Genomic DNA, 24525 nt, shown 5'->3' on the forward strand with positions numbered 1-24525 from the left:
ATAGAGACTCTGGATTGAGGTCACACACCCCTCAAATGTAACTTCACCGGGGAAGTGTGTGCATGTGTGTGTTTGTGCGCCCCGTGTCTGCCCAGACCAACACAATTACCTGCAATTGAGAACGAACTTTGCCCTCTCGGCAAATTGCTTCTCCTTCGAAAATCATCCTTGCCAGGGGAAAATTACAGAGCCAACGCTCTGTTTGCAATTGCATGGTTGTAACTTTTATTTCCTTGAGCTTAAAAAAAAAAAAAAAGCCCAAATCTGGCAGGTTCAATCTTGTTCTTTCACCAGAGTGTATTTTGCTTGCGGTTGTTAAAGCGCTAAGTGCCTAGTAACGGGTAAAATAGCTACTAATGGAAAGACTATTGTACAAATTAACTTTTTTATCCCCTGTGGGGTAGCTGAGTGCCTCAGACTGTATTATTTAACCGAAGGCTGTTTGCCAAGACAAGCTCCTATCTATCTATCTATCTATCTATCTATCTATCTATCTATCTATCTATCTATCTATCTATCTATCTATCTATCTCTCTATCCATCTATCTGTCTGTCTATCTATCTATCTATCTATCTATCTATCTATCTATCTATCTATCTATCTATCTATCTATCCCTCCCTGCCTATCTGTCTGTCTGTCTGTCTATCTGTCCGTCTATCTATCTATCTATCTATCTATCTATCTATCTATCTATCTATCTATCTATCTATCTATCTATCTATCTATCTATCTCTACCATTTATCTATCTTTATATATATAAAAGCGAAATGCCACTCACGCATCATCACAAAATCTCCAGAACCGTAAAGCCTGCAAACTTGAAATCTGGTACATATGTTCCTCTTGGCTTCTAGGGGCTCACTAAGAAAGGATTTTTCCAAACGACCATCAGAGCTATTAGTATTTTGTATATTGTTATTATTAACACGCTCTGATGCTAAGGAGTCCTACTCCCCCTCCCCACCTAAAAAGAAATCTCTTCCGAATGCAAAACACAAACAGAAGAGAGGAGCTTTAGTTTCACAGCACCAAGCAACTTTAGCACAGAACAGTTGAGCTAAGCCATGCCCAGGCTCCTTGCTGTCTCCTTCTTGCTCACACAGCAAATACTTTTTCGGTTTCCAAACAGCCCTCAACTCTCTCACACACTGACAGGAACCCTAGCCAGATGAATACCGATGGATGCTGGTCGACAGAGGCAGGATTTTCCCCCTTGTTTTCATCCCTCCAAAAAACTAAGCCCGATCACACAGTTTTGTTGTTGTATCCTATGGGAAATTTTGCAACCTTTAAAAACGATTTTCAAAAATAATAATAATAATCCTTTTGGCTCTTCTTTTGGACAAGTTGGTCGCCTGCTAGCTTCACTGCTCAGTTTGCCTGAATACAGGTAGCCCTCGACTTACAACGGTTGTTTGTCTGGTGGCCGCTCGAAGTCGCAACGGCGCCGAAATAAGTGACTTGTGACTTTTTTCGCCCCGTCGTCGCGGCAATCCCTGGGATCAAAATTCACATGCTTGGCAACTGGCATGTACTTGCGACGGCTGCGGTTTTCCTGGGGGTGGGGTCAGGGGATGGACCTTCCGACAAAGTCAATGGGGGAACCAGGATCCGTTCATCAACCGTGTTTACCAACGTAACGAGGGCTGGGGGAGATTCAGTTAAACAATGGGGACCAAATTCACTGATCTCTCTCACTTAGCGACAGGAATTTGGGGATCGATTGGGGTTGCATGTCGAGAACTACCTGTAACGGAGACCCAAATGTAGAGAGATAGAAAGAGACATCAGTACAAGCAGCTACTGGATTAAAGTGCCAAAATGACAAGTTAATCGGTTAAAAAGACTGCTATCATGTCACCCCTAGTCCTATTTTATCTTACTTAAGATGAAAATAGTCCTATTTTATCTAATAGTACTAGGGGTGACAGGATAGCAGTCTTTTAAACAGATTAACAGCGTTGGAAGGGATCTTGTAGGTCATCTAGTCTAACCCCCCCTTCCCGCCCAAGCAGGCAAACCTACACCATTTCTTCCAATAGTTGAGGGGCTGCCCCAAAGAAGAGGGAGTCAAGCTATTCTCCAAAGCACCAGAAGGCAGGAGAAGAAGCAACGGATGGAAACTTAATTAAGGAGAGAAGCAACGTGGAACTAAGGAGAAACTTCCTAACAGTGGTGAAAATTAACCAGTGGAACAGCTTGCCACCGGAAATCGTGGGGGCTCCGTCATCGGAGGTTTTTAAGAAGAGACTGGACAGTCATTTGCATGAACTAGTATAGGGTCTCCTGCATGAAGCAAGGGGGCTGGACTAGAAGACCTCACGGGTCCTTTCCAAGTCGGTTATTCTGATCGGTACCGAATTCCTACTGATTCTGAGGACTGAAACACATTTTTTTAAAAAAACACCTAGAATTTAACGACACAACACTGGAGTTAATCTTCAATTAAATTCTACCAGAGAGCAGCCAGCGTAAGATGGCCCGACGGAACACTTTGAAGGAGACCGTTATGTGCAGAGGCTGAAATGAAATCTATCAATTTCACGGCCATCCTGAAGACGCAGATCTTAAGGGCGCCCAGCCTCTCCGACTGATCCCTGGCAGGAATAACTCGGGTTTCCCAGCCGTCTCTTGGCAAGTCTTTGGGACACCGTCTTTGCTACGCACATACTTTACTCAACCCTTCCCCCTTCTTTCCCACACCCACCCTCAAATTTCTGGCAGAGGTGGTGCTCCGTATAGATGGATACTACCAGGAGGGAAGGGGCTTTTAAGGAGAAGCCAGAGAGTCACTTGTCTAGAATGGTACTATAGCGGTGACGGCGAACCTTTCTGTTGTGGGGCGCCGAAAGGGCGCATGCGCCGGCGCCCACAAGGCAATGCAGCCCGCCTCTGTGCATGCGCGTGCAACACCCCCACCCCTCCTTCTTACCTGCACTGCACATGCACGCACCTCCCAGCTGATTTTCGGCCTGTTTGAGGCCATTTTCGCCCTCCCGGAGGCTTGAGGAAAGCCCCTGGCAGCCCCAGGAGGCCGAAAAAATGGGCCCGTTTTGGCACTTCCGGAAGGCCCGTTTTTCGGCCTCCCGAGGCTGCAGAAGTTTCCCTCAAGCCTCCGGAAGGGGGAAAAGAACCTCAAACGGGCCGAAAATCAGCTGTGAGGCGCACACATGTACAAGGCAGGTAAGTTTGGCTGAGGGTCACGTGCCTGCACAAACGGCTCTGCGTGCCACCTGTGGCAGGCGTGCCATAGGTTCGCCATCACGGTACTGCTTGAGCAGGTGGTTGGACTGGAAGACCTCCAAGGACCCTTCCAATTCCGCTATTCTATGTTATTCTGCAATTTATCCCAGGGAAGTTATCTGGATTCAGAGGTATTAACAGAAGGGCAGAATCAAGACCACGTGAAGTATTAATACCACCCTATAATGCCTTGTGGGGGACGCGGTGGCTCATTGGCTAAGATGCTCAGCTTGTCGATCAGAAAGGTCGGCAGTTCGGCGGTTCGAATCCCCAGCGCCGAGTTTACGGAGTGAGCTCCCGTAACTGGTCCCAGCTTCTGCCAACCTAGCAGTTCGAAAGCATGTAAAAAATGTAAGTAGAAAAATAGGGACCGCTTTGGTGGGAAGGGAACAGGCGTTCCGTGCGCCTTCGGAGGCGTTTAGTCATGCTGGCCACACGACCACGGAGACGTCTTCGGACAGCGCTGGCTCTTCTTCGGCTTTGTAAAGGAGATGAGCACACTGCCCCCTAGAGCCAGAAGCGACTAGCACGGATGTGCGAGGGGAATCTTTACCTTTTTATAATACCTTGGTTTGACCACACTCGGAACAATAGATCCAGTTTTGGTCACCACGATGTAAAAAAAAGATGTTGAGACTCTGGAAAGGGTGCAGAGAAGAGCAATAAAGAGGATTAGGGGACTGGAAGTGGAAACATATGAAGAATGGTTGCAGGAACTGGGTATGATGTCTAGTTTAATGAAAAGAAGGACTAGGGGTGACATGATAGCAGTGTTCCAGTATTTGAGGGGCTGCCCCAAAGAAGAGGGAGTCAAGCTATTCTCCAAAACAGGACAAGAAGCAATGGATGAGAAAAAAAATTAGGAAAAATACCATCACAGGAGGAAATCATTAAGAAAATCTTGGAATATGCTGAAATGGGTAGATTGACATTTGAAATTAGAGAACAAGACGATAAACAATGTTATAAAATTTGGGATCTATTCTATCAATGGTGAGACAATAAAATATAGTAATGAAATATGTAGACTTTTAGAAAATAGTAAATATATAAAGATGTATTCTTTTCTTATTACATCTAACAAAATGATTCTAGGATAGGTCTGGGATGATCATATGAATTGTCATAAAACAAATTAAGTAAAATGTGATCATTTTGTAAAACATGAATGAATAAAACTATAGTCAAATGATTGATTAATAATGACATTAACGTATTTAATATTTGATTGAAAATACGAGATTATATACAATCTACTTATAATGGAAGACTATGAAATGGAAGCACGAAACAATTTTGTAAACCAACCGGCACACTGTATGTACATATATGGAAGATGACTTGATGTTTTTATGTTTTGTTTGTTTATGTTTGTTTTAAAAACCAATTTAAAAAAAAAAAGAAGAAGCAACGGACGGAAACTAATCCAGAAGAGAAGCAATTTGGAATTAAGGAGAAATTCCCTGACAGTGAGAACAATTAATCCATGGAAGGACTTGCCTCTAGAAGTTGTGAATGCTCCAACACTGGAAGTTTTTAAAAAAAGATGTTGGATAACCATTTGTCTAAAGTGGTGTAGGGTTTCCTGCCTAGGCAGGGGGTTGGACTAGAAGACCTCCAAGGTTCCTTCCAACTCTGTCATTCTATGTTCTTTTACAATTTCTCCCGGGACTTTGTCTGGATCTCAGGCAAATGCGTCCACCCTCTTTCTTGGGGGAAAGGAAGACACTCTTAAGAAGCAAAAAACCTTTTCCATCATTGATCCTTCCTTTCTAACGGAGCTGTTTCCCCTGCTCGGAAGAGGCCAGGGCAGGCCAGAGGAAACTGCAGCTCCTAATGAGCTGATTAAGGACTGCTGGGCTGAGCTGTCAAATCCAAAAAAGGAAAGGAAGTTGGCGGGATCACGGGCAGCGGCTGACCCGTCTCCTTCCTTGAGGTACAATTCCTCTAACTCCTCCTCCTCCCTTCCAAAGTGAAGCAGAGATGGCAAAGAATAAGAGAAGAATATTCTTTTATGGGCCAAGCGTGTTTGGACGCACGAGGGATTTGTCTCCGGGGCGGCAGCTCTCCATGTCTATAATACAAGCAACGAGGGATAGATATATCATGATCATCCTCTTTTAACGGCCCCGTAATCCCTTGAGGGGCGGAGTCTGGGCAACGGAATGGAGCCGAGTGTTTACTGGCCGGATACCTTTCCCATCACCAGTGCGGTGTTTTTTTTCTCCAGCAGATCTATTCTCATTGTGCTCAGAGAAATATCTTCTTCCTCTGCCCAGGATCGAACTCACAGCTTCCTGATTGGGAGGCAAGAGTTCCACTATTCGGCCACCTAGAGTCCCTATCATGATACTAATCATAAAGTACAACCATCGCAAATAATATATTCAGCGATAGTCATCAGATACTAAATAAGCCATGTTATAAGCCTGTAACAACAGTTTAATGATTGCAGGAATTGGGTGTGTCTAGTTTAGTGAAAAGAAGGATGAGGGGTGACATGGTAGGAGTGTTCTGGTATCTCAGTGGTTGCCAAAAAGAGAAAGGAGTCAAGCTATTCTCCAAAGCATCTGAAGGCAGGACAAGAAGCAATGGGTGGAAACTGTGATGACCCAAAGGGGCGTGGCACAAAGGCAACACAGTCAGATAAGCAATAAGAGTCCCTTTATTATCTCCAACTTTGCCCCCATTGTCCAGGTTGGCTTCTGGCTGAAGAAAAACTCTTCCAGGAACTGCCTTTGACTGCAGAAAATTAAGTCCAAAACAAGGTCAACACAAACTGTAACTTAAAGTCCAAATAAGCCAAACTGAAGCAATTAGTTTGGCAGGGCAGGAGCAAGAATTTCAGACTTGAAAGCAAGGCAAAACTCAACATGGTTGGGACGACGCCAGGAACACAGATAAGCAAAGTCAACACAAAATAAAGCCAACCTGCCTTTCTTATAAACTCTCTTCCCAGCTGCAGTTAATGAAGGGAATCAGGGCCCTTTCCTGCCCCGTAAGCCACACAATCTACATTGCTCTCTTCTCCATTCCTCCCTATGTGGCCCTAGGATGAAGACGGGGTGGCCTGGGTCTTCCTCTGAACGCCCCTCTCCCTTGTTCTACCTCCCCCTGTTCTGCTCAGGTGGACTTTGCCCTTCCCCAGTTTCCTCCAAAGCCAAGGGAGCCACAGTCCCACTTCCTGTCAGCTGTTCATCTTCCTCCTTGGATTCGGACTCTGACAGAGGCCTGAGAGAAACTAACCACGGAGAGAAGCAACCCAGAACAAACGAGAAATTTCCTAATGGTGAGAACTAGTGGAATGGCTTGCCTTCAGAAATTCTGTTCTGACTCAGCCTTAGCAGAAACAAGAAACAGACCCCTTCCTCCGAAAACTTCGCTTTATTTATCTCCTGTGAATGGTATTCGCACACCGAAAAGTCCAGACAGTAGCCCTTCAAAGAGTTAAATGAAATAATAGACTTTATCAGTTCCCAAAGATAATTGCCAGGCCATGAGCTCCCAGCGGTAAAGCTGCAAATTAAATTCTGGCAAACAGTCTCTGAGGCACGAAGCACGGTGAGCCAAATCTTCAGAAAGATGAACTGTTGACTCCTACAACCACCACTCCCCTTTCCTTCTATTTATTCCCTGGCCAGGGAGGGGGCCATTCAGCATCCCAATGTGCTTCGCTTCCCGAGTCGACTCCTTGACCTCCGCTGTTCCCCTCTCCTAGCAGCTCTGCGCATATGCATGTCCGGAACAGGCTCCAACCGCTCTTCCTCCCCACTCATCTCAACCTCCAAAGGCAGCTGCCTCTCCGGTGGCTGGGAAATGTCAGGCGGCCCTGGGCTCTTTCTCTGCGTCTGATGCAGAGCCTCCATCAGAGCCTTCCCTTCCTCCCCAGCCTCCTCATCGTCCAAGTCTGACCGCCAGCTCCACTGGCAGTTGGCAGGCCACAACAAACTGTGGGCGCTCCAACACTGGAGGTTTTCAAGAAGACATTGGACAACCGTTTGTCTGAAATGGTATAGGGCAGGGGTGTCAAACTCCAAGCCCGAGGGGGCGGATTTGGTCCGCAATGTGGTTAGATTGGCCCCGCGGAACCGCCCTGGAAACAGCGAAGGACTGGCCCATGGTGCTTTGGCCTGGTCCAGGCCGACGAGGCACTGATCTACAACCCAGCGGTGGCCATCTGCGGAAAAACACATTCATCCTTAGATCTGTGGGGCCACTCTGGGGCCAGTGACGGGCCGCCCCGTCCCCTAGGTGCACAAACCTATCTAAGTCGACATGGAGGGAAGTAAGCAGTGGGGTGCCACAAGGTTCCGTCTTAGGGCCCAGGACTCTTCAATATCTTCATGAACGACTTAGATGAGGGAATAGAAGGGGAACTTACCAAATTTGCAGGTGATACTAAGCTGGCAGGAATAGCTAACACCCAAGAAGATAGGCTCAAGATCCAGATGGATCTCGACAGACCAGAACCCTGGGCCGTATCCAACAAAATGAAATTCAACGTAGAGAAAAGTAAAGTCCTACACAGGCAAGAAAAACCAAAAGTACACATATAAACTGGGTGAAACCAGGCTCAATAGCAGGAACTGGGAGAGGGATCTCGGAGTCTTAGTGGACAACCAGCTAAATAGGAGCTAGCCATGTGCAGCAGACACCAAACTAGCTAATGCAATTCTAAGTTGTTGTCAGCCTTCAAGATCTTCCTCCTTTCCTTTGCTTCTTTCTGGCTGTTATGAGTAACGGGAGTGTGTGTGGAAGTGGGAAATGTATGGGACGTGAGCTGAAAGCGTTACCAACTGATGCTGTATAAACTGGAGAGGGTTTCTAATTCCTGCTTAGCTTTCTCTTCTCTGCGCAACTGCAACCCTTTATCTGAGTAAGCCAAGGTCGACTAATCATCACCACCTGGAGATGTCCGCACGATGAAGTTCACAACTTTTAATTGGAAGAACCGTTTGAACTGTTGGGGGTGGGAACATTGATATATGTGATGTACGTGCCTATTTCCCCAGATTCAGAATTTTCTCGTTGCTACCACTGATTTCCAGTAAAAAGATATCTTTTCTCTAATTACAAGAGTCTAAGTATTTCTTTCTTGGACTTTAAACGGAGCACCAGCTGACAGTTGTATTAACAGAGGGACACAGTCAAGATCAAGGGAAAGGACTAATACCGCTCTATAAAGCCTTAGTAAGTCCACACCTAGAGTACTGCATCCAGTTTTGGTCACCACATTATAAAAAAGAGGTTGAGGCTCTAGAAAAAGTGTAGAGAAGAGCAACCAGGATGATTAGGGGACTGGAGGCTAAAACTTACGATGAACGGTTGCAGGAACTGGGCTTGGCTAGTCTAGTAAAGAGAAGAACCAGGGGAGACAGGAGAGCATCTTCCAATATTTGAGGGGCTGCCACAGAGAGGAGGAAGGGGTCAAGCTATTTTCTAAAGCTCCTGTAGGCCAGACAAGGAATAATGGATGGAAACTGACCAAGGAGATTTTCAACCTGGAAATAAGGAGAAATTTTCTGACAGGGAGAACAATCAACCCATGGAACAGAAGTTGCCTTCGGAAGTTGTGGGAGCTTCATCACCGGAGGCTTTCAAGAAGAGATTGAACTGCCATTTGTCAGAAATGGTGTAGGGTCTCCCGCTTGGGTAGGGGGGGTTGGACTAGATGACCTACAAGGTCCCTTCCAACTCTGATTATCTGTACCTGATAGATCTGTATCCAAACAGAAGGCAGCAAGTGTGTGGGGGGCCTGGTGTCCCTGGGGACCATCTTCCTGCACAGGCTGACTGCGTTCTGAGTGCCTCCCTTCGCCATTGCCTGCTTCCTAGGGCCGAGAGGGAAGGACTGGCTCAAAATCACCCAGCTGGCTTTCGTACCTAAGGCCGTGCTGGAATTCACTGTCTCCTGGTAATTGGCCCAAAGTCACGTAGCTGGCTTGAGGTCAATCACTTGGGAGTCAGGGAATTCTAGTTCTCTCATCGGCACAAAAGCCAACTGGGAGACTTTCGGCCAGTCACCGGAAAAGGGTGAGTTCTAGTACAGCCTTAGGCACGAAAGCCGGCTTGTGCTGTGGTTTTTTTTTTTGTATTAAGGTGCAAACTGGGCGTTCTTGTGTACTGGTTTGGGGTTGCTTGCTTCTTAGGGCTGAAAGAGAAGGACTGGCTCAAAATCACCCAGTTGGCTTTCGTACCTAAGGCAGTGCTAGAATTCACTGTCTCCTGGTAATTGGCCCAAAGTCACGTAGCTGGCTTGAGGTCAATCACTTGGGAGTCAGGGAATTCTAGTTCTGTCATAGGCACAAAAGCCAACTGGGAGACTTTGGGCCAGTCACCGGGAGAGGGTGAGTTCTAGTCCAGCCTTAGGCACGAAAGGCAGTGCTGGAACTCACTGTAACCTGGAAATTGGCCAAAAGTCACACGGCTGAGTGGGGGAAATCTAATTCTGTCCTAGGCATGAAAGTTGACTTTGATGACTTTGGGCCAATCACCAGGAGACTAAGTTCTAGTCCCCCAAACTGTCTGGGTGACCTTGGGCCAATCACCAAGAGATGGTGAGTTCTAGTCCCGCCTTAGGCGCAAAAGCCAGGTGCGAGACTTTAGGCCAATCACCAGGAGACGGCGAGTTCTAGTCCCACTTTGGACATGAAAGCCGGCTGGGTGACTTTGGGCCAATCATTAGGAGACTGTGAGTTCTAGTCCCGCCTTAGGCGCAAAAGCCAGCTGCAAGACTTTAGGCCAATCACCAGGAGACGGCGAGTTCTAGTCCCACCTTGGACATGAAAGCTGGCTGGGTGACTTTGGGCCAATCACCAGGGGACAGTGAGTTCTAGTCCCTCCTTAGGAAGGAAAGCCAGCCAGTCCTTGGAGTGCAGCAACGGCAAACCACTTCGGAAAAACCTTGCCAAGAAAGCTGCAAGAATCAGATCAGGCACCGGCCAGCCGTGAACAAAACCGAAGAAACACACAGACATACCCCAAACCCACAGGTGTGTGATTTCCTGAATCCACTTACAGGTTGCACAAACCCAGCCGACGGAGGTGGGATGGCAGGTAGCTCTTCTATCCTCACCCCTGTGGCACAGGGTACAGGAAACGTAGTGACTCCCAACAAGGAGACGTCGTGCGTAGCCCAACAGGACGTATCTATGGTCATCACACAATAATCCTTGTATTTTGTGACGGTGGAGGAAAATTTTGGTGGTGGATCCACTGGGAAAAGAAAGAAAAGAAAAAGGGGGAGAGAGAGGAAGGTTTTTAATCCGTCGTTTTCTTTCTCCCACGCACAATTTATTCAAACGAGTTCTAAATAGCTCGTTTCGGTTCACCTTTGGAGGGGATATAAATTACTGCCAGATGTTCAGACAGAGAACATTCATTGAAATTCAGAGAAAAAATAAAGTCTTACAATTAGGCAAGAAAAACCCAAAAGGACACATGTAGACTGGGTGAAACCAGGCTCAATAGCAGGAACTGGGAGGGGGATCTTGGAGTCTATATGAGCCAGCCGCGTGCGGTAGCAGCCAAAAAAGCCAATGCAATCCTAAATTGCATTAGCAAAGGGATACAATCGAGATCAAAGGAGGTACTAATCCCACTCTATAAAGCCTTAGTAAGGCCACACCTAGAGTACTGCACCCAGTTTTGGTCACCACACTATAAAAAAAGGACGTTGAGAGTATAGAAAAAGTGCAGAGAAGGGTGATTTTAGGGGACTGGAGACTAAAACATATGAAGAATGCTTACAGGAACTGGTCATGTATAGTCTGGCTGGGGAATTCTGGGAGTTTAACAGATAATCAGAGTTGGAAGGGACCTTGTAGGTCATCTAGTCCAACCCCCCGCCCAAGCGGGAGACCCTACACCATTTCTGACAAATGGCAGTCCAATCTCTTCTTGAAAATCTCAACTGATGGCGCTCCCACAACTTCCGAGGGTAACTTCTGTTCCATGGGTTGATGGTTCTCAGTGTCAGAAAGTTTCTCCTTATTTCTAGGTTGAATCTCTCTCCTTGTTCAATTTCCATCCATTGTTCCCTGTCTGGCCTTCGGGTGCCTTGGAGAATAGCTTGACCCCTTCCTCCTCTCTGTGGCAGCCCCTCAAATATTGGAAGATGCTATCCTGTCTCCCCTGGTCCTTCTCTTCCCTAGACTAGCCAAGCCCAGTTTCACCCAACTCAAAGCAGGCTGGTTGGGGAATTCTGGGAAGGGAAGCCCACCCATTTCAAAGCAGGCTGGCTGGGGAATTCTGGGAGTTGAAGTCCATACCCCTTAAAGTGAACCAGTCTGAAGACCTTTGTTGTATTGTAACATGCCTCTCTTTACACAACATTATTTTTCTGCCGTTTCCAGAGCTTCAGACCGCAGAAACGGCCAAGGCTGAAGCTGAGCCCCAATTCTCCCAGCTTCGAAGACTGCTTTCTCCCCCAATACCCCCAAGAATTATCAGCTATATACTCTTGCTACTTCCACAGAGCCTTGACTAACCGGGGCTGAGCGGGGTGCTGGTCTTAATGGGGGAATTAGAATTTCTGGGAGTTTTCACAGCTGACGTCTTCGCCGGATCCTTGCAGATGATGCTAGATATTTCTTGAATATCTCCAAGGGATCTGGCCAAAACAGAACAAAATGGATAAGAAGACATCAGTGTTGGTTTCTCATCATCTGTTCAGAAATGCTGGACTCCAGCAATCTTTTATTTATTTATCTTTTTGAGCCTTCTTCTTCCAAAAACAACTCAATCCTCTCTCCAAACACAAGTGAGGATATGGACCCCAACTTACCCCGTTTTTTTTGCTGGCCGTCCTGGTCTAACCAACATAAAGAGGAAACATGACACAGTTTGGGGAATGGCGTCAAGCTGGCCACACCCACCCAATCGGCCACGCCCCCCCACACCCGAGGTCAACCGGAGCCCTGATGCGACCCCTCGATCAAATTGAATTTGACACCCCTGCGTTAAACCAAGGGATGGAACATCTTGAAACATCGATCAAAATATAACTCTCGAGATCCTAGTTAAAAGAAAAGCTAGGATGACAAGAGTGGGGTTTTAAAAAAAAAATAACTTGGGAGTGGTTTAATTTGAAGCTTGAGGATGGATTTGATTTAAGGCACCGGGGTGGAAACTAGGAGATGCTGAGTTCGAGTCCCGCCTTAGATATGAAAGCCGGTTGGGGGACTTTGGGCCAATCCCCAGGAAATGGCGAGTTCTAATCTCACGTATGAAAGTCAAGTGGGTGAGAGCTCAGGCCAACAGGCAGGTGATACTGAATTCTACTCCTATCTTAGACATGGAAGCCAGCTGGATGACTTTGGGCCAATCACCAGGCGACTGTGAATTCTAGTCCGGATTTAGGCATGAAAGCCGGCTGGGTGACTATGAGCCAATCACCAGGAGATGTTGAGTTCTAGTCCCGTCTTAGGCAAAAAAAGCCAGCTGGAGGACTTTGGGCCAATCACCAGGTGACTGTGAGTTCTAGTCCCACCTAGTCATAAGAGCCTGCTGGGTGACTATGAGCCAAGCATCAGGTGACTCTGAGTTCTAGTTCTGCCTTAGACACGAAAGTCAACTGGGTGACTTTGGCCCAATCACCAGGTGACTGTGAGTTCTAGTCCCACCTAGTCATAAGAGCCTGCTGGGTGACTATGAGCCAAGCATCAGGTGACTCTGAGTTCTAGTTCTGCCTTAGAAACGAAAGTCAACTGGGTGACTTTGGCCCAATCACCAGGAGACTGTGAGTTGTAGTCCTCCTTTAGGCATGAAAGCCAGGTTAGTAACTTTGGGCCAATCACCAGGAGATGATGAATTCTAATCCCGCCTTAATTGTGAAAGCCAGCTGAGTGACTTTGGGCCAGTCTCTCTCTCTTTCTCTCTCTCTCAGCCTAAGCCACCTCACAAGGTTGTTGTTGCGGGCAAAACACGAGGAGGAAAGAGGGTGAAGTAGAAGAAAGGCGGACAATCATACAAGCAATAAAATAAAGGTGCAGAACTCCGGAGAACAACTGCATTCATCGCTGCGAAATTGAGTTAAAACCGGATTCCCCAGGCCGGCCAAAATCCCCCTTTTCCTAAATGAGTGGCTTGTCACAACTGCGCTTCCTGTTGTCTCCCCCTTCCACCCACTGAAACCAGCTCAGCTCCGGTGCAATGAAACAGTCCTTACCACAGGGGGGATTCTACCGGTTCGAATCGGTATGGGAGAACCCGTTGTTCTGGTGATCATTTGGCACCACCCACCTAGTCTGTCCTTTATTTCCATGTTTTCAGCTCAGCGGATTCGGGCAGCACGGCGGATGGCCACGCCTCAGCTGTTTTACTCACTGGGGCTATAAGTATTAGAGCTGAAAACGAGCGGTTTTGAAATGCTGCGTGCAAAGCGCACGCTCCCCAAACCGGTTGTTTACACTGGTTGAATCCCACCACGGGTCCTTACGTTTCTTCTGCTCCGAATTCTCTTGGAGGCTCACCGAGACTTCCGTGTTGCGCTGCCCCGGGGCTGCAGGGGAATAAACACAACACAAGCATCTATACAGGTAGCCCAAAATTCAATTATGACTGTAATGGAGCCCAGAATTACGGGCCGGTTGTTTGGTGGGTCACCACGCAACTGCGCCCAACGTTACGGCCTTTTCTTTGCTGCAGTTGTGAAGTGAACGCCGCCGTCGTTCCGTGGATCCCTTACCCACAAGAGCGGTTTTTGCTAGAAACCACATTAGGTTCCAAGCCCCCTCTCCCAAAGAAAATGTTGTAAGTCATGGTGTGATGATCCGGAGCATGGCACAAAAATAACGAAGTTACGAAAGTAAATAAATTCCCTTTAATGCGCCCAACTTGGCCCATAATATTCAGTTATCCTCGTCGGGAGATCAAACCCTTCCAAAAACAGTCTACAAAGGGAAGAAATGCAGTCCAAACCCAAAATACAAATAAAGTAGAAATAAAAAAAACCCAACTCAAACCACGCTGAAGGAATTAGCACAACAAACCAGGATAATTTTAACTTGCAGACTTCCAAAAGATAATGAGGCACACACAGTTGGGAGGATGCCAAAACCCAGATAAGCCTTGACAAAGATAATGCACGCTTTGCTTCCAACAACTTGGCCATGTGCAGTTTGCCCTTTTAAACAGTCTTCCCAGCTGCAGCCCATGAAGGGGATCAGGGCCCTTTCCTCCCCCATAAACCATGTTGCTCCCTTCTCCATTTCTCCCTGCGTGCCCTAGGATGAAGAGGGGGTGGCCCTGGGTCTTCCTCTGAATGCTCAGCCGGACAGTGCCCTTCCCCAGTTTCCTCCACAGCCACCGGAGCCGTACTCCCACTCCCTGTTAACTGCTCAATCTCCCCCTCAGAATCAGATTCCAACAGGGGCATGACTCACAATCAGAAGGTGAGACGATGCACATGGCCGTAAATGCAGTCTCAGCAAACCCCCCAAAACTCAAACCCCCCAAAACTCTGTAGCTGTTCGTGCATTGCAGGGGTTTGCCAGTCCAATATGGCTTTCACCTTTTTTCGGGTCCATTTCAATCCCCTCCCCTGAGAGGGTAGGTAGTCCAGCTGGGCACAGTGAAATTCACATTTGGATAATTTCACATATACCCAGCTGAACTATCTACCTTCCGTCCCTTAGGTTCTATTGTTCAGTTGCAGACTCAGATAGCTGATGGCAGAAACACAGATCTCTAAGTGAACCTGTGATTCTGTGAGCAACTCAATCTGCCTGCCTGCCTTTGCCTGATTTTGGGTAAAAGTTGCTCTTTTTTATTAAAAAAAAAAATTCAATATTTACATAAATATTTATAATATTTACATACAAACCATGCCCAGCCAGTCACATGACCAAGCCACACACACAAATTAGGCCACGCCCAAGAAATCTGAATCCCACCCCTGCCTGTGTGTGTGTGTGTGTGTGTGTGTGCGCGCGTGTGTGTATGAAAGAGAGAGAGAGAGGGAGAGAGGGAGGTTAAATCAGATCTTTCTCTCTCTCCCACCAACAGCAGCAAACCACCATCAGTCAAAATTCACATTAGTGGTCCCCACGATTTAAAAGTATGAGTTTGGTGGTCCCTGAGATCCAATGGGTTGGCGACCCCAGGTCCATTTAATCTACAGTCTACAATTGACAGCCCTTTCCAGGGGTGGAGATTCTACCGGTTCGTACTGGTTGTATAGAACTGGTTGTTATGATTCTGCGCAGTTCGGAGAACTGGCAAATCGTGCCCCTGGCCGGCCCCGCCCCTCTCCACCCACCCCTCCCCTCCCCACTCAGTCAGTCATCATCCAAATGTAAATCACTTGACCACAGAGATGCTGCCATGGTCATAAATGTGAAAAAACTTCCCTAAATCACATTCTTTTGGAACTTCGAACGGTCACTAAACTAATGGTTGTTAAGTTGAGGGCTATTTCCATTTTGGTTTTCAAAAATATATGCTGCTGACGTGGGAAAGAAGTAATTCAGAGGCACTGTCAGTAACACGGTTAACACAGAGAGTTAGTAACACAGAGAGTTAGTTACACAGAGAGTTAGTTACACAGAGAATGGTGTGGTAGCCTAGAGCTGGAGCTCTCGCTTCACAACCAGGAGGCTGTGGGTTCGAGCCTAGATAGAGGCAGATATTTCTCTCTCTGGGCACGATGGGAATATATTTGCTGAACAAAACTCCACAGCGGTGACAGGAAAGGCATCTGGCCAGTAAATACTCAGCTCAACCCCATTCAGTTGCCCCTATTCAAGGGATTACGGGAAGACATTGGAATTTCATCTATTTATTTAGTGTTAGGAAGACGCTGTTAGTAATACTGTTTGGAATTTCATCTATTTATTTATTGCTAGGAAGACTTTTTTTATTCAGAACATTGATGCTCTCTGTCTTCATGAAACGGTACCCAAAGTGACTGTGAAATAATTCTGCAACAAACAAAAGCTTTGGTAACCGAAGACAAAAAAAAAAAAAACAGAAGCGAAACAAGCTGTTAAAATAACCCCAGTCCATATTAAAAAGAGTGATTTCATCCGAAGGGCTCCCTAAACATTAAATAAAAAATTCCTACCCGTTTAGAGAAGTAAATAGATCTCTCCTTGGCAGGTTGTCATGGATATATTGCGTGCCTGTCCCAAAGGAACACTCTCGTCCTACGGAATATAAGTAGGAACATGCTCAGAGAACTTGAAATAAAGACACTTCCAAAAAAAGGGGAAAAAAAGGCATTTATTTTATTTCTAAGAGGCCTCTCCGTCTTCCGCACGATCTTTTTAAAGAGAGCGGGGTTCCTCCCCCCTTTAATAATTGCATTCAGAAGTCCCCAAGGATGCTGAAATACTTATGAGCGACCGTGAATATTAATGCCATGTTAGATACCTGAGCCTACATTGTCTCTCTAATAAAGGAGAATATTTGTAGCTCAGGGTTGACAAAGGGGATCTTTGGTGGTTGTTTTTTTGCAGACTTTTCATGACCCAACTAGAAATCATCATCAGTGCTAGAAGGGAATGGGGTTTGTGGAGAGGAGGAGGAGGAGAGGAAGAGGAGGATTGTGTGGTGCTCTGACCTTGGTTGTTTTCTTGCAGACGTTTCATGACCCAGTTAGGCAATATTAGGGATACACCCTAGCAGGATCTGCAGGGCAGTCAGGCAGGCAGGCAAAATATATGTGAGATGAATGTTTTTGTAGCTTACACTCAGTAAAACAGATACGTAGTGCTAATGAAATAGTTTTATTCCAGCAAGAGTTAAAGCATAGTCAAAACAGTCCATATATCATTCACTTAGTTCAGTCCGTCCAGGGATTATTCAGTTGCAAATTCCAGGTCGAAAAAGAGAGGTCAGTACACTTACAAATATCAGTCCGGTGATATATCTCCTCGCAGTAGAAAGATATATGAAGAACTCAAAAAACTCCTCTCTTCCTTCAGCAATTCTTCAGTAGGGGAAAGACGCAGCTAACAAACCATCAACATAATCCAATCCAGTAATTGTCAGTAATTGCCAGCAAACCGTCAGCGTCTCTTGCTCCCTTTTATGGTGGTTTCACACCACACCCAAAATTACATGCTTTGCAGTTTTAAAGTGACACACACTTAAACTTACAATGATAGTTTATATATATTATTTTACCCAAACTACGTTAGGTGACCTTGTTATTCCTAACAAATATTATCAGTGCTAAAAGGAAGAGGGGGTTGAAGAGAGGAAGAGGAGGACGACGACTGTTGGAACCAAAGAACCCACAGTTCTTCCTCCTCTCAAACTCTTCTCCCTTCTAGCACTGATGATATTACCTAACTTGGTAATGAAACGCCGGCAAGAAAACCACCAAGCTCAAAGTGATCCAAGGACCCCACAATCCTTTTTCTTCAGTCCATCTCCTCCTCCTCCTCCTCTACTCAAACCCTTCTCCTGACAACTCGTAAAGCATTCCTGGCCTGGTCTTGAGTTGCCATAGGAAAGTGGAAGGGGGGAGGAAACTGATGGAACAACCCAGCAGCCACAACCAGATGCACATTCCACGCATACCTTCTTCAAGGCTGTATCCCAGGCTACCGGGACCAACTGGAGAGGCGTGATTTCTACAGCACTTTGAAAGTGCTCCGTTGGAGAATATGATTTAGGACATAACCTGGGGTGGGGGGGAGGGAAAAACAGGGTCATAAGTGGATCGTAAATTACGTGAGGCAGAGCTGACTTCATTTGGGTCTGTGCCTGACACGTTGCTCCTAATAAATAACTGGGTTTTTTAGAAACTCGGCTCCAGGCTCATGGTTTAATTGGGGCATCTGTCGGAACCCTGACAACTCCCTTCTACCACTGATGATGTGACCTAGCTTGGTAATGAAACATCTGCAAGAAAGCAGCCAAGCTCAGAGAGCGGCAAGGACTCCAAATTCCACTTTCCCCCCTACGGTCATCAATGCTACACCAGAAAAACCAAGCGATTAAACTTATTTTTGGAGAATCTTAGATTGTTTTTTTTTTTTTAAAAAAAATCCTCCATCACTCACGGAAGTGACCTGAATTTTTCTAAGCCCAGGTAGCGCTCAACTTACGACCATAATTGAGCCGTTATTTCCTTTGCTAAGCGAGACAATTGTTAAGGGAGTTCTGCTCCTTAAAAGTCTGTGGACCTTTCTGGCCACTGTTGTTAAGTGAATCACCACAGGCGTTCGGTTAGAAACATGGTTTTTAAGCGAATCGGGCTTCCCCGCGGACTTTGCTGATCAGAAAGTCGCAAAACGGGGATCAGATGACGCTGCGACCGTCGTAAATATGGGCCAGTTGCCAAGTGGATGATTTTTGATCACGTGACCTTGTGGATGCGGCAATGGTCGTCGAGTGTGAAAAATGGACTTCAGCCACTTTTTTTTCAGCGCTGTTGTAATTTCAAGTGGTTGCTAAACAAAAGGTCGTAAATTGAGGACTACCTGCAATTAAGGCAGGATGAGTTAATATTGCACTCACACACGTACAAAAAAAAATCCTTACTCTGCCCTGAATTGATGGGATGTTCTTTCTGAGCCCAGATTCCTGGAGGTTTTCTCAACTTTTCCTTCTGCCCAAAAATTTCTTCTGTTCTTCCTAGAATATTACCTCCCTCCTCTTCCTCGGCCGTTGAATACTAAAAGGATAAATCAAGAATTTCTCAACAGGGAAAGAACGGAGTTGTCTCAGCTAAGCTTCAATCCTGGAACACAAGATGACTTATTGTTCGTGTATTTATTCTTAATTTTTTAAATATTTTATGATCTTATTTTATCATTTGAAAGGATTATTATAAATTGTTTCAACTCCTACCCTCAAAACGACACTGTAGGGCACCGCACACCAGAACAACTAGACATAAGGACAGTTTTTTCCCTAACGCCATCACTCTGCTAAACAAATAATTCCCTCAACACTTTGCAACTATTTACTAAGTCTGCTATTATTCCTCTCATCCTTCCTAGTACCGATCTCTTCCCACTTATGACTATAACCCTGTTGCCTGTATCTTTACAATTTATACTGTTTTGTTTCCTAGTATGATTTGATTGCTTATTAGTAACCTATGACTATCACTAAGTGTTGTATCTTAAGATTCTTGATGAATATATTTTATATTCCTTTATGAGAGGAATATGCACCAAAGACAATTTCCTTGGATGTCCAATCACACTTGGCCAATAAAGAATTCTGCTCTGTTGTTGTGTTATGTTGTGTTGTGTTCTATTCTATTCTATCAACGTGAACTTCATTATTTACTGTCTGGCACAATGAGCTCTATCCAATAACTCAACCTATTTTGTCCAGGAAGGACAAGTTAGAGATGGATTGTCATGGAGAACGATCCAACTATGTGTTGTTAGGAGTTGGGAATGCCTTGATGGCAGATAATCAATCAATCGATCGATCGATCCATCAATACCTCAACCTAGTGTTCTCCATTCGCCAGTTCATTTGTCCTCCAAATCAGGAGTTGAAAGAACCCCAAAAGGCTTCAGGAGACATTGAACTACAGATTATAACATCAAATAACTTCATTGAAATCCCTCATAGAAATCTCAATCCAAGTCACCTTACAGGATTGTGGTTGGAGGAAAAAATGGGTGGAAGAAAGAGTATTGCTTATGTTCACTAGCTTGAGTTATTTGTAAAAGAAAGGGAGGAAAGAAAGAAGGAAGGAAGGAAGGAAGGAAGGAAGGAAGGAGGGAGGGAGGGAGGGGGAGAATGAAGGGAGGCAGTAAGGAAGGGAAACTGGGAGAAAGGAAAGGAAGGAGAAAAAGGAGAGGTAAGGGAGGGAGGAAAGAGAGAAAGGAAGGAAGGAGGGGAAAGAAGAGAGGAGGGAGGGAAGGAAGGTGAGGAAATGAGGGAAGGAGTAACAGAGACAGAGGAGGAAGGAGAAAGAAGGGAGGGAAGAGAAAGAAAGAAGGGAGGGAGCCAAGGAAGGAAGGAAGGAAAATAAAACTGCACATTCAGATTCAAAGACTCACCTACATTAACCCAGAAAGGAATCTGAGGAAAAAGAGCAGCTATCAAGTAGGGTGCAAATGAAGGATCCCCTCGACTGGGAAAACCAATTAATTGGCTGGGGCCACCAGAGGTAACTCAACACTTCAGCTTCTCCTCTGGAGCTCTCCAAGGTCCTGAAGGTGACCGGTTTCCTGGCAAAGAATAACCCGCCCTTTCCTTTTCTTGCCTGGAACTCTCCAGGGTCCTGAACACAAGGACATGCAATAGGTACTCCCTGACATTTATTTATTTGATTTGTCAATCGCTTACAAGATAATAGGTATAAGTATATACATAGTTATGAATACATGAAATGGGTACCGATAAGAAAAATAAAAGAAACAATAGGACAGGGATGGTAGGGACGTTGGTGCGCTTATGCACGCCCCCTACAGACCTCTTAAGAAAGGGGTGAGGTCAATAGTAGACAGTCTAAGGTTAAAGTTTTTGGGGTTTGGGGAAGAAACCAGAGTCAGGTAGAGTATTCCATACATTGACCGCTCTGTTGCTGAAGTTCCTGCAATCAAGTTTGGTGCGGTTAACCTTGAGTTTGTACCTATTGTGTGCTCTTGTGTTGTTATGGTTGAAGCTGAAGTATTCATTGACAGGTAAGTCATTGCAATGTATGATTTTATATACCATACTTAGATCAGACGGAAGGTTTTCTAGGTCTGGAATTTTGAGTCTGGTGGCATAAGGTATTCTGCAACGAGTAGAGGAGTGGAGAACTCTTTTTGTGAAATATTTCTGGACTTTCTCACCTGTGTTAGTATCAGATACGTAATGTGGGTTCCAGACTGATGAGCTGTATTCGAGTATTGGTCTAGCAAATGTTTTGTATGCTCTAGTTAGTAGTGTGATGTTACCAGAGAAAAAGCTACGTAGGATTAGGTTAACAACTCTTAATGCCTTTTTGGCTATGTAGTTACAGTGGGCTCTAGCACTTAGATCATTAGAGATGCGTGCTCCAAGATCTTTTACAGAGCTTGTGATCATCAACAAGATCTTGACTATTCAGCTTGTATTTTATTTTCTGATATTTTTTTTGCTAATATGTAAGACAGAGCATTTATTTGTTGAGATTTGAAGTTGCCATTTGTTTGACTACCCTTTTTGAAGGGTAGCAGTATTGTCTGTGGTGTTGAATAGCTTTACATCATCAGCGAAGAGGACGCACTTGCTCTTAATATGACCAGAGGTCATTTATGTAGAGTATGAAGAGAGTTGGTCCTACAACACTGCCTTGGGGGACACCACTGTTGACAGGTACAGAATTTGATAGGATGCTCCCAATTTTGACCATTTGTTGTCTGTTTGACAGGAATGCTTCTATCCAGTTATGCAGGTGTCCAGAGATACCATAAGATTTTAATTTTAGGAGTAGTTTGTCGTGTACCACTGAATCAAAGGCTTTACAGAAGTCTATGTAGATTGCGTCTATTGCTTTTCCCTGATCGAGTTGTGTAGTCCCTATGTTTTTGCAGTGTAAGAGTTGCAGGTTGCAGGATAGTTTTTTCTGAAACAAAATTGTTTATTAGAGAGTAGGTTGTTTGTCTCTAAGTGGAGAATAATGGATTGGTTAATAATTGATTCCGTGACTTTACAGGTGACACAGCATAAAGAGTTTGGTCTGTAATTTTCAACTAGGCTGGGGTCTCCCTTTTTGAAGATGGGGATGACCGTGGCTTGTGACCATAGTTGGAGGAGCTGGTCCTGAAAGATTTTTCGAAGATTATGCTTAGAGGTTCAGCTATGGCAGTGGGTGGCTTTTTTAAGAAGTAGGCACATATTCCGTCCGGTCCAATAGATAGAGATGGTTTTAGATTGCGTAGTGCTTTGACATATGACTACAATTTTTGTTGCTAAGCAAGTCAATTGTTGAGTGAGCTGCCCCCTTTTTGTCATGGCTGTTAAGTGAATCACTGCAGCTGTTAAGTGGATCACGTGTTTATTAAGTGAATAAGGCATCCCTTGTTGATTTTGCTTGTCAGAAGCTGGTTGGCTCAGGAATTCTGGGAGTTGTTGAAGTCCACAGGTCCTTAACTGGTCCTAGTTGCCCATTCTTGCTCTAGAAGGCTGCAGAGCTCTTCCAAAGGTAAGTGAGGCAGAGGAGGAAGGTGTTTGGCCTGGTGGGTAGGGTGGGAATCAGACCTAAGGCTTGGGGAGGGGGCGTCCCGCTCCCAGTAGGAATGGTTAAAAGGTCTCTGGGGACCCCTAAGGCAGGAAGTGACGCACAAGGCATATTATGGGGGCGGCCTTGGACAGGTAGATCTGGGCCTGTCTTAGACCTCCAAAGGTCTCCCCCAGACCTGAGCCACTTAACAACCCACACGTTCATTGAATGATTCATTGGAGAGAGCAAACATTAAGTGAGACATTTCACCTACTGACCACCGGCATACAGTTTGTTTTATGGTTGTATCTCGAGGATTGCCTGCGTTAGCTTCTTGACATCTGGCCTGAAAACCAAAACTTCCCTCCCCTTCTGCCCCCCACCCAAGGATAATCTTTATCAAGGGGTCCTCTGTGTGTGTGTGTGTGTCTCTCTCTCTTTCCACCTTTCTCTTATTTGTTCTTTTTTAAATAGGTTCAAAATTTGGTTCATTTATCAAAACGTAACGTAAAAGAATATAAAGAAAAATGAAAAAGGGAGAGGAGAGGAAAAGGGGAAGACAGAAAAATGCAGAAGTGAAAAAGAAGTGGGGGCGAAAAAGCACTGATGTATCTGCCAAGTGTATCTGCCATTCTTCAATGGGAGGAGAAAGGGAGGGGGGGGGGTTGATACAAGTCATCCTTTTTGATGTAACTTGACTTATCTTAATTCTTGTATTGAGTCTGTATTAACTTGCGCGTGAGATACAACTGGGGACTGGAGCCCAGATGCTTTGGAAAATTGTCACCTCTTGGAGAGAGAGCAAGAAGAGAAGATGGGGCCATAAAATTTCCAGAAATTCCAAAGGCGACTTCCTGGGAAGCTCTTCTCAACTGCTTTCCCAAGGGGGGGAAAAAGAAAGGGTGGGGAGAATTAACGTGTTGCTTCTTTCTATTGACGAAATCCACACCGGACAAAGGGGAGGGGTTCTAACTGCCTTTATCGAAGCTGCACGCCTGGAGGCCTATCAGACTCGCGGCTTTGAACACCGCCTGGGTATCTTCCTTTTCAATAAAGAATTCCTTTTTGGAAATACCCAGTTTTCCAAAGTTCATTCTTACTGTCTGAAGGGGAGTCAGTCTGGGCCTTACTAAGTGTTGTGCCTTATGATTCTTGATTAATGTCTCTTTTCTTTTATGTACACTGAGGGGCACCAAGACAAATTCCTTGTGTGTGTCCAATCACACTTGGCCAATAAAGAATTCTATTCTATTCTATTCTATTCTATTCTATTCTATTCTATTCTATTCTATTCTATTCTATTCTATTCTAACTCTACTCTATTCTAATTCTATTCTATTCTATTCTATTCTATTCTAACTCTATTTTATTCTATTCTAACTCTATTCTACTTTATTCTATTCTATTTGCACCAAGACAAATTCCTTGTGTGTCCAATCACACTTGCCCAATAAAGAATTCTATTCTATTCTATTCTATTCTATTCTAACTCTATTCTATTCTATTCTATTCTAACTCTGTTCTGTTCTATTCTATTCTATTCTAACTCTATTCTATTCTATTAGTCTATTCTATTCTAACTCTATTCTAACGCTATTCTATTCTATTTGCACCAAGACAAATTCCTTGTGTGTCCAATCACACTTGCCCAATAAAGAATTCTATTCTATTCTATTCTATTCTATTCTATTCTATTCTATTCTATTCTATTCTATTCTATTCTATTCTATTCTATTCTATTCTATTCTATTCTAACGCTATTCTATTCTATTTGGACCAAGACAAATTCCTTGTGTGTCCAATCACACTTGCCCAATAAAGAATTCAATTCAATTCTATTCCATTCTTTATTCTACTCTATTCTTGAGTCTATTCTATTCTATTCTCTATTGTATTCTATTATTCATTCTGTTCTGTTCTATGCTGTATTCCTATTCTATTCAACTTTTCCTCTTACTTCCAATTCTGAAGGCTCGTGAGGAGCGGAACTGCTCAAAAAATAGTCGGGGTCCGGAGTTAAAAACTCTTCTGACACGTTAAGGGACGAAGACGGCGAGTGGATCACCTCTTCCAGCGGCTCCTGCGAGAGAGACAGAAATTAAAATGGTATTTTTTAATCAAGAACATGAGAGCAAGCAGGAAAACATTTATTTTTGTTACTTGCCCCATAT

At 44.9% G+C, this 24525-nt stretch overlaps 1 protein-coding gene across 1 annotated transcript in view; it reads right to left on the bottom strand.

The window, feature by feature from the left end:
• The window catches only part of TEX14 (testis expressed 14, intercellular bridge forming factor), an 82696-nt gene that overhangs the window by 14805 nt on the left and 43366 nt on the right, over positions 1-24525 (bottom strand). The window contains exons 19-24 of the mRNA XM_087923399.1: positions 24312-24434; positions 18739-18871; positions 16310-16391; positions 13685-13747; positions 11736-11857; positions 10265-10461 (exon numbers count right to left, since the gene is read on the bottom strand). Coding sequence (XP_087779525.1) covers positions 10265-10461; positions 11736-11857; positions 13685-13747; positions 16310-16391; positions 18739-18871; positions 24312-24434 — 720 coding nt within the window. The remainder of the gene's footprint in view (positions 1-10264; positions 10462-11735; positions 11858-13684; positions 13748-16309; positions 16392-18738; positions 18872-24311; positions 24435-24525) is intronic.

This window comes from Pseudonaja textilis, chromosome 1 (genome assembly GCF_049901715.1).
Source record: "Pseudonaja textilis isolate UNSWEBS1 chromosome 1, rPseTex1.2, whole genome shotgun sequence".
NCBI lineage: Eukaryota > Metazoa > Chordata > Lepidosauria > Squamata > Elapidae > Pseudonaja > Pseudonaja textilis.